The sequence below is a fragment of the Podarcis erhardii genome, assembly GCF_964252035.2.
Source record: "Podarcis erhardii genome assembly, chromosome: 1".
In the NCBI taxonomy this organism is placed as follows: Eukaryota; Metazoa; Chordata; class Lepidosauria; order Squamata; family Lacertidae; genus Podarcis; species Podarcis erhardii.
The window spans coordinates 89,389,907-89,400,554 of record NC_138497.1 but is presented as its reverse complement, the minus strand read 5'-3'; the positions used below and the strand labels follow the sequence as shown (position 1 = coordinate 89,400,554).

The 10,648-nt window shown below is 42.3% G+C and overlaps 1 protein-coding gene across 4 annotated transcripts in view; it reads left to right on the top strand.

Moving 5' to 3' along the window:
- The first annotated feature begins 2,430 nt into the window (after window positions 1-2,430).
- SMARCAL1 (SNF2 related chromatin remodeling annealing helicase 1) overlaps window positions 2,431-10,648 on the top strand; it is a 38,062-nt gene continuing 29,844 nt past the window's right edge. The window contains exons 1-5 of one of the 4 annotated variants that reach the window (XM_081852644.1): window positions 2,431-3,119; window positions 4,740-5,689; window positions 7,949-7,999; window positions 8,679-8,939; window positions 10,439-10,489. In XM_081852644.1, the coding sequence (XP_081708770.1) occupies window positions 4,777-5,689; window positions 7,949-7,999; window positions 8,679-8,939; window positions 10,439-10,489 (1,276 nt within the window). In that variant the 5' untranslated portion in view covers window positions 2,431-3,119; window positions 4,740-4,776. Of the gene's footprint in view, window positions 3,120-3,148; window positions 3,382-4,739; window positions 5,690-7,948; window positions 8,000-8,678; window positions 8,940-10,438; window positions 10,490-10,648 lie in introns of those variants that run through there. The other 3 variants (XM_081852641.1, XM_081852643.1, XM_081852642.1) reach the window with 3 other exon arrangements.

Here is a 10,648-nt window from a genome sequence, read left to right as displayed (position 1 = left end):
TCTCAATACGATGCACAGGATACAATAAAACAACTGATAAACACTTAAAAACAGTGCAGAAAAGAAGAACAAATAAATTTAATGGGGCTACAATAGGTAGAACAGATGTGTTCTTGTGCAGCTCTGAATCTGTTAGCTATCTCCTATGACTTACACTTGTGATAGGAATCTTTGAGGTCTTAGATATATGGTAATGTTCCTAAGTGTACCAACCAAGCATGTACATAGATCAGCACAGAAAGACCGCCTGAAACCATTTTTTTTAAAAAATATATTTTATTAAGGGTTTTTTTGTTTTACAGTGTAAGTGTAATGCCTCGTATTTCCCCCCCCCCCCCCCCCGTGTAACATTTTTACGAATCCATTTCATTTGTTGAAACTGACCAAATGTTTTCCCTGCAAGGAGGGAGGGGGGATCAGGGAGCCTTCCCATTGTCTTAGGAATTGAGTAATCAGCATTTTAATGGGTGATAGACTATCAGGAAAGGCAATCAGATAACCTGGCAAACAGGAAAAACAACATTCAAATTTCTGTTTTAGACTGCCTTTTCTGTGATGTAGGTATGATGTATCTGGGGGCGGGGTGTCTTAGGTTACACCCCTTTTGTTATGTATGTATGATGTTTCTGGGCGTGGTCTCGATCTACAGGCTGGCAATTTCAAAAGTCCATTGTTCTGGGTTCCTCCTCCTTTTCTGCGTGTGAGGAGAGCACCCTGTTGCAACCAATCAATAAAGATCAGGCTTACTAGCTGCTTTGCTTCTCAATTTTCTCTGGTTGGCCTGTTATTTTCCTCCTACCAATAGGGAACCTATGTAAGGACTCTATATGGGCTCTTGGATACCCCATAAGGGATACCCCCATAATGTGTTTACAACACATTCTTCCTTAAAGAAGGCCAATGATTTTTCAAACCTTTTACTAAGGAGGGTTTCTTTTTTTAAGTGTGCTTTCAGAAGGGCATATCTTAACCATGAGTGACCAACTTCTATGGACCCCCACAAACATTTAGACCGCATTATCCGCAGAGGGGAGAAAAAAGTTCCCTGCAGCAGCTCAATTCTGTCCACGTTTACTCGGATGTAAATCCCACTTACTTTAACGGAACTTTATTGAAAGTAGGCGTGTAGAGGAATTGCAGCCATAGGCTGTATTAATCCTAAACGTTTACGCGCTTACTAAGGAATAAGCCCCATTGACTATAGGGCGACTTAATTCAGAGCAGCGTTGCCCAGGATTGCGCTATACGTAATAAGAGCTAAGCGGAGGTGGTTTCAAGCCGCGGAGCTCACAGGAAACGAATAAGGCTTGAGTGGATGGGGGACTTCATTTCCCATGGTGCACCGAGGCTAGTTTCTCTAGACCACGGTTCCCACGAGGCAAGGCGCGAGCGGCGCGTTGCCTGATGGGAGTTGTAGTCAAGAGGGGAGGGTGTTAAGAGGCCTTAGGTTGCCGGCGGAGTTTGGGTAATGATGAAATCCGACGGGGACGTTTCCCAGGAACTGAGTTTGCTTTGGGCTTTGTGGGCAAAAAGAAACATGGCTTGCAATGGACGGGGCGGCTGAGCGCCAGCTTAGGGGAAGAGGGGCGGGGGTGGATAAACAGCATTTGGGGAAAGGGAGAAGATGCGGATGTAGGAGTTTGGGGCGGGAGTTTTGGTCGAGGCAGAGAGAGAGACGAGGAGCCGAGGGGGTGGGTGGGAGCCCTTCGGCGGGGCTTAGAGCATTGGGGTGGCGCCCCATTTTGTGAGTGAGAGGCATGAAGAGCCTCCCGGGGAACTGAAGAGGATCGGGCAGTGGCCAGAGAGTAAACCTCACTTTGGACGCTAGGAAAACCAAGCGAGGATCTCGCGGCCTCATAAGCACCTGGCAGACACTTCTCGTCCAAGAAAAGTGCATGCCACAATAATCCACAATACTCTTTCCAGAGAAGGGGCTGTCCCAAGTCTCTTGCAGCAACAACAGCGGGAGAGTGCTGTGGCATTTTAAAAGCTAACAATTTTGCACTGGACTTTTAGTTGCTATTAGCTGCAATAGTTTATCACAGCTGCTCCTCTTTGGAATGAGTTGTTGGGTTGGGTGGGTGAAGTCTTAAGAGGTTCAGAACTCGTTTCTGCCTGCGCACAGTGGCAGGCGTGACCATGTGGTATTTGTGTCAAGGTGGTATTTGTGTCAAGAAGCTCTGCGCTTGAGTGGGTGAAATGTTTTGACTTTTAAAGCCTTCTGACTTAGACTGGAGACAGATGTTCTGGTTTTTTTTCTTCCAGAAAGCCGAAGTGGCTTGAAAGAGGGATGTCAGCTGCTTGCAATGCATAAGGTGGTTCCTGCTTTAGTTTCTGATAAGTACCTTTGCAGGGTTTGTAACAACAACAACAACAACTTGTACTCCACCCATCAGACTAGGTTGTATCATTTAAAAAATGCTTTCAATTTGATAAACTCCAGCTGTACAAATCTATGTGTAAAACCTAGTTTAAGAAATTTAGCTTCATATAGATCACTTAAAATTTGCTAAAGAACTATTGGATGTCAGTAGCATTAGCATTGGCTTTTTTTTTCAGCTGGAGCCTCTTGGGTGGGTGCCATTGCCATTCTAAGAGAACAAGGGAGGTGTTCCTGGTGAATTTTGGCATCTCTTAGCACTGATTAGCTAAAAGGTTGTACCTTGCGAAAGCCCTGTTTGTGTCACCTGAATTGGATACTTTGTTGTTCTTATCTGTAAAAAGTTGTAGATAGCACTTTTTGGGTTGGCTAGCTGAAGTTGATGGTGGTGAATGGTGGGAAGCCACCTACAGTAAATTTTGCTTCTATTTGAGGCAGCCATCAGCGTTTCCAGTGCCTTTTGTCTCTAGCTAAGTCTTGTTGTTTCTAGTCTAATCCATCTAGAGCTATTGTTTAAGAAGCGCCTGGATCTCAAGTGCTTCTTCTGTTGTTGTATCTTGTTTGGCACTTTAGGAAAGAGGTTTGGTTCATATTCCCTCTTTTTGAATTTGTTTCAATCTGTGAAAACTTTTTTTTCTTTAAAGGGCTGCATGATTTGATTTGGCATCTGCACAGATTGTGTGAAGAGGTTTACCACGTATCCAAATGATGTCTCATTTCAATTGTTGTGTGTGGAAAGGTATGCAGTATTGATGGGGATGCTGGGAAATTTACATGCCCAGTCATTGTGAGAGATAATCCAGATTAGGTTGGCCAAGGGAAAATCAACCAGGTCTGACACTAAACCAAACACAACATTGTATGACTTAGCCCAGCATTTGGAGATGGAATTTATGTAACTGTGCAAAGGATAACCAAGTACTTGAAACAAAACTTGGCAAGCACATACCTTACTTGTTTGAGCAGAAGAGGTAGAAACAACCTGCTTATTGAATTACCTGGTTGGTGTGATTTTTGCCCATATTGTTTTCTGCTGAACATTATGAATGAATAATTCCCTTTCTTCACCTGGTATAAGTTTCAGTACTCACACCTGTTCATGTACATGGCCAGTGTAGGTGACAGTTTAGGTCCATGTTTAGGCTTGCAGACCTCATGTGTCAGACTCCTTAAACTAGTGTTAAGATGCATCCCAGTGCTTGATTTCTATCATGGGAGTTCTAGTCTGCTCAGAAGTAAAATGTTCAGAACTAGGGGCCTTTTTCCTAATCTAAGATTCATGTGAAAAAGATATTTGCGTTACTCAGGTTAGGCCAGATGTAATTATATCAGTTGCACCTGCAAGATGTATTAAAATACAGATACATTTGAGTCCATCTTGGGCCCTTGGAATAGGAAAGGGAAGAAATGGAAATATATGATAGAATCTCTTGAAATAGCTAAGTACCGTATTTTTCCATCTATAAGATGCCCCCATGTATAATACACCCCTTATTTTTGCGACCACAACCAATCGCCAGTCCAACCTCGGCACTATCCGTGTATAAGATGCCCCCTATTTTTTTGACATTATTTTTCAGGAAAAAAACCTAGTCTTATACACGGAAAAATACGGTATATCCTGTGTGTGTAGCTAAAAATTAAGCGGTGTTTGGTGGAACAAAAATGTTTAATTACTTTTAGATTAATTGATTAAAATCCCCTCTTTTCAATCATTTAGCAAGATTTCCCTAATTGATCTGTAGAGCTTTTTTTTTTTTTTTTTTGGTTAAAACAAAACGCCAATAACTGGTTGGTTGGTTAGAACATGGTGCTGATAACACCAAGGTTGCAGTTTGATCCCCATATGGGACAGCTTCTTATTCCTGCATTGCAAGGCGTTGGACTAGATGATCGTCAGGATCCCTTCCAACTCTACAATTCTATGATTTATTATTTATTTCCTGCATTTATACCCTCTCTTTCCTCCAGGAAGCTCAAGGCATTGTACATGTCCCCTTCATTTTATCCTCACAACAACCCTGAGAGATAGATTAGGTTGAGTGGTAATGACTTGCTCAATATCACAGAGGGAATATGAACTCTGGTCTCCCTGGTTCTAGTCCAGCACTTTACTTACTATAACATACTGGCTGTTTAATACAAGAACTTATAAATATAGCAGATAGCAGGCACTTTCTGGGAAGAGGCACCTCCCATTTCTCTCACAAGCAAGAAGGAAATGACTCTTCTATGATTAGGTCTAGTATAATAACATGCACACATATTATCTAAAAGCCACAAAGTTTTTATTTCAGTGCAAATTTTAAACTTACCTGCCAGCTATAACTCCTTTGTTTTCCCCCACTCCCATCTCCAGGCAGTTATAGAGGCTTCCAGTGACTTCTTAACAGAAGATGTCATCTGGGCTCACAGAAGAACAGAAAAGGAAGATTGAGGAGAATAGGAAGAAGGCTTTGGCAAGGAGAGCAGAACGACTGGCAGCTCAGCAGGGTGTTGTTGCTAAGAAGCTGCCTGACCTGCAGGCGCTTTCTAGCTGTCAAGGAAAACTGCAGCAGCCTTTGAAGAAGGAAAACCACCACACCAGCCATCAACTCCAGGTTTCTGGAAACCATGTGGTGCTGGGGAATCTTCAAGTGCCACGCAGTGTCTGTAGCTCAGACCTCCAGGCACCCATTTTGTGTGGTGCCCAGCAGAGGGGTTGTTCAGAGGACTCCAGCCAAAATCTAGGCAGGCAGCTGAACAGTAATAAGCAGCTCTCACCAGTGGGGAAAGACTGTCTGAGTCACCCTCATGGGCATTATTCTGGCCTGAGCGCTCAGGAGCAAGGTCAACCCATCCAGTGTAGTTCTAGCACATTGCAGCCACCAAAACATTGTGCAGAACAGCATCAATCTACATTAGACGCTAGTAGGACGCTTTGCAAAAATGAAGGCACCCCGATTCGGAAAATATCTCCCAGTGGCATTAAACATATGCTACCAGTGGACACCAGTGGCATTGTCGCCAGTGACAGTGAAATGCAGGCAAGTGCCAGAAATCCAGCCTGCGAACTCATTGCTGAAAAAGAAGGTAGTAGCACGTTGCTGTTCTATGGCACAAAAAACCTCCTGACTCCTGTAGAAGGGGGCAGGCAACGGAAACTGCCCGTTTCGGAGGACACAGGCAACGTTGCTGAGACACAGAAAAAAGCGCATGATGGCCTCAGAGGGAAATGTGTCAAGCACTCCGATGACCGTTTCCGGGTTGAAATAGGATATAATGCCAAACTGATTGAACTGTTCAGGAGTTTGCCAAGCAAAAAATACGGTAAGGTGACTGATCATTTCCTGTGCCTCTTGGGATTTTCCATAGATGGGGTTGTGCTAGATCTTGTGGATAATGCAGAATTGCCTTTATTTGTATGTTCTGTCTCTTTTAAAAACAGCAAGGACCCGAGCCCTCATGTGTGAGGAAAAACTTGAATGAACTGCAAGAATCAGGGAGACGTGAGGTTAGGGTGGGCTTCTGAAGTAACATCTGAATCCAGGAGCATGTAGAGTGGGGCTCCCATAACCTTTGAGAGGTCTCTAGTTTCTCTAGGCCCATTGCTACTCAGTTTCTCATGAGCTACTTATCTGGTCCTGATACTCCTTTAGGCAACCCCCCACTCCCAATAGTGGAGTAGAGAAGAGTAGAGCTGGAACTTATTGTCCCTCTCCTTGCATGCGGAGTGAGAAAAGAACACAGGGATTCAAGCTGGGAAGACAGCCTTTTCACCTTATCTGCCCCTTTCTCCAATGTTTTCTTCACTCAAGGGGACAGGCAGCAAATGTTGGTGGAGGAGGAAGCAGGATCACCTTCAGATAATGGGTATGATCCCAGACTATTCCATCAGGACAGAGTTTTGGGAGCCATAGAATCCTGGGTTCAGTTCCAGTCTAGGCCGTGGAGCTCTGCAGGTTCCTTAATGGGTTTCTTTCCCTAGAAAGTTCAAGGCATTTTTATTTCAACTGGCTTGTAATGTGTGACACCTAGTTTTATTGCTGACAGTTTTGATGTGTAATATTGTTCACCCCTGCTGCTGCTGTCAGGTTATTGGTGTGCGTGTATGCGTTGAGTATTGATCGTATTGTATGTTCTTTGTAATGCGTTTAGAAATGGTTTGCCAGTTGTACTTGTATTGATTATATAACAGTTTTCTTTTATTATGTTGTACAGGGCCCCAAGAACATCTAGTAGAAGAGCAAGTTATTATTTACTTATTTTTGGGTTCTGCCTGACAAAGTCATGCTTGGAACAGATCCACTGTAATAAACATAAATGGCTAACTTATATTCCAGTGGGTCTACTCATAGTATGAGTTTGTTGGATAGCAGGCTTCTTGGCCTTTTGTCTAAGGTCAGGCAAAAAAAAAAAAAAATCAACTTGTTAATTAATTTCTTAAGGCCATTGTGATGGTCAATTTGATGTGGGGTGGCCATCGCAAACCACTGATTTTGGGTGTCATGAAATGCCAGAATAGATTTATTATTACTTGTCTTCTTAATGCCAGAGAGGGGCAAAGTGGCTTGTGGGATGTTATGCCGCTGGTGCCAAAATGACTCCCATCAGACTTGGGTACTCTGCTTATGTGCCTTGCCTTGGTGAGAGGCAGGGAGGGCAACCTTTTACTGCTCTTCTCAAGCAGTAAAATGTCTTGCCCTAACTCTGATTAGAACTCCTGTTTGAACATGAAAGAGAAATTGCTTCCCATGGCATTTGAAATTCCAGATCTTCTTTAGCTGTCACAGGCACGCATAGGCTGTGTTGTGCACATGTTAAGTCTCCCTGGTAGTCTTGGCCTGCTGTAGTTCTGCTACAGTTATTTCTGCATGCAGAATCCCAAGTATATCCTACCTCATGCTCCACATATGGTTCTCTCCTGACCTGATGTCAGCACTGACCATGTCAGCACTGCCAATGGGGCCAAAAAAATGAAACTTCTCAGTGGTGGTGTCAGGGATAGAACGTTTAAAAACAACCCCTAAAACAGCAATTTAACAAGACTATTGTTAACAAGACTATTGATCCATAAAATGAAAGCAATAAACAATGTACTGCAGTCACACAATCAATCAATCAGCAGCTGCACTGGGTTCCACACAGTCACAAAAACAACAAAAAAGAGCCACAAAAATGCAAAATAAATAGCAAAAACAGACAGACCTCAGTGTAACACTCAAAATGGAAGTGTGTCACTTAAATCGGAAGCATAACACTCAAAACGGAAGTGTAACACTCAAAACGGAGCATGTTCGGTTTCTTCCTGGTTTTCAGTGTTTGGGTTCCAAGTTGTTTGAGTACCAAGGTGTTTGAGAACCAAGGTACCACTGTATACATTGCCATCTAAACAGGAGATTCCCTATCAGGCCATTAAGTCCAGGGGCTTAAATCACTTGACTGGACCAGTGGAAGTGCTACATAGTGCAACGTGTGCTGCTATGCTAGTGTAGGAATTCTGTGCGCAGGTGCGACTTGCCATTTCTGAATATATTAACAGAGCCATTTCTTCTCCAAAATGACTCTCTAAATCCTGCTTTGTTTTAGATCCTGCAACAAAGATGTGGAACTTCAGTCTGGAAGACTATAGCCATCTCAGTACGTCATAAGACAATTGACATGCATATTGGGTACAGAATGAGTCGGCACAAAATCTGGGCCACAGAGCCTATGGTTTCTTTCTTAATATGATTTGCTTATTTCATAGCAGAGAAAAAGTAGTTTATGTTCAAAATTTGGACTCTAGATGTACAACAAGTGCATTATTCAAAGCTAGTCCTATGCACAGTAGACCCACTGAAGTTAATGGGCATTACTAACTTAGATTCCTTAATTTCAGTGGATCCACTCAGAGTAGGATTTAGTTAAGTACAACCCTAGATCTTTCTCATAAAAGAGTTGTTCAAGAGCTGTTTGAAGAAAATTATTATTCCGAAAAGAAAAACATTGTTTATTAGAGTGCAGTTTGGGATTATTATTTTTTAAAGAAGAGGTTTTTGTAGCACATCAGTAATTGAAAGTTCAGAATGCCAGCAAATTCTTTGCTCTCCAAGTGTAACTCAACTCACAGAGGGAAGAGTCCCTGCTGAGTTAGGAGTAGGGAGAATAACTGAATGTCTTCTGAGCTTCCTGCTCTGCTTTTCTTCTGCATTTGAAAGTCTCTGGTGCTTTTTCTCTCAGCTGTCTTCAATTTTCTGCTTTCCACAGGCAGTTGATTCCCCCCGTCCCATTATCCATTTGTTCTTTTTTTCTTTGGTCAACCTGTTTTTCTCTATAGTGGAACAAGCAGAGCAACTTCCCTCTGTGACTTTGACACCTCTGGAAGGAATGAAAGCAACCTCGAGGGCCACTGAGTCATCTTCTGTTGGTAGAAGTCCTCCATTGAGGTCCCTCTTGCAGACATGCAGTGGCTGGCAGAAACCATCGGCAACCATCAGAGGGAAATGTGTGCTGATTTCATACTCTCGGTTCGAAGTAGACATTGGCTATGCTGACAGCGCCATAGGGGTGTTCAAGCAGTTGAATTCCAGGAATTATGGTGAGTGATCTAAGCTGATGCCTTCACTTCAACAGTGTAGCCATGGTCGCTGAAGCTTGCACCTTGTCTTTCCAGGTGGTATTTTTCCTCTTATTACCTTCCCTACATAATATGTCTCATGTACCGCTTGTAATAAAAGCAGGGAGTTGGCAGACATAGATACAGGATTGAATTAAAGCCATATGAAAATATTAGGCAAGACATGTCAAATAGAGTATATTTTATACTTGAATTATTTTTTTAAAATATACATTTTGTTGAAAACTGGTTGCTTTTTATGCAGTTCCTTTGGCTGTTTTTGATATGTTGCGTTTCGTTACTAACATTTATTCAGAAGTCATTTTTAGCTTAATTGCAATGAAAATATAAAAAGCAAGGAACAAGGAAGTTCTTAGGTTAATGCATTCCATTGATGGCATTTTCAAATAGCATGTTTGTATGTGGCTTCATTTACTCATCTGTAATCCTGGTTGTTGATGCCAGTGTTTTAAAGCCCTACCTTTGTGATCAGGTCAGCATCCAGGTTTCTGCTCTATATCTCATTGGAACAAAACTGAGGGATGAGAAATTAGCCTTTTTTGGTCATGGTGCTATGACTGTCAAATGCCCTGTCTCCCAAGGGAAGCCTGCTTGTCTTAGTATCTACTTTATTTGGAGAGGACTGTTTTGCATGATGGTTTAGCATAACAAGGGTGAGACAGAGCTAGCCCAGATTCCACCCCCACACCTTTCTTATCTGGCCCAGCTACAAGGCGATCAGAAGTTTCTGTTTCTGTTTTTGATTAGCCACCGCTTAGTATGTTGCGTGTACCCTAAAATACAGCGGTACCTTGGTACTCGAACAGCTTGGCTCTCAAGCAAATCAGTTCCCAAAAGCCACAAACCCGAGTGAGTGTTTCGGTTTGCGAATGCTATTTGGAAGCCGAATGTCCGACGCGGCTTCTGATTGAAGCTCCTGCAGCCAATTGGAAGCCGTGTCTTGGTTTTCAAACCGTTTCGGGAGTCGAATGGACTCCCGGAACGGATTAAGTTCAAGAACCAAGGTACCACTGTATGCTTATTATTAAATACATATAGTGGAGATCTTCAAACTGTGATTTATGAAGTTGCCTCATCTCCATTAAAACATTTTCTAAAAAGTCAGGACAAGAATTGTAAGTTGTACTAAAATTTATCCAAATGTGCAAAATATACATATAAAATAGAACAAGGACTATGTAATAATAACATGAAGTGGGAGGGGAAACATATAGACAAGCATTGTCCATTTGTCAAAGTGAAAAATGAATCATCCTGTAAATAACATGATATCAACTATTACACCCAGTGAATATGGAGGACAGAAAAAAGAAATTTGGCGTTGTAACCGATTTAAAATAATCCACCTGCTTAGTTGTCACGAACAATTTGATGCTGGTGAATATATTCTCGATTGCTAGAATTTCATATAAGGTTGATGTACTTCGTACTTGCTTATTTCCATATTATGACTCTTACAGATATGAAGACTAGAAAATGGAATTTTCTCCTGGAGGACTATCTAAGACTAAGTAAGAAGCTGCCTCTCAGCAGGTTTTATTCTTTTGGAGGGGGGTTTACTCACTTAAAACTAGGTTCTTAGAAATGGTCTCTTAAAGGTACTTGACATGGTCACGAGTTTCCCTTTTGCCTCTTCTGGTGCTTTGCAATGGGGATAATGCACTCACATT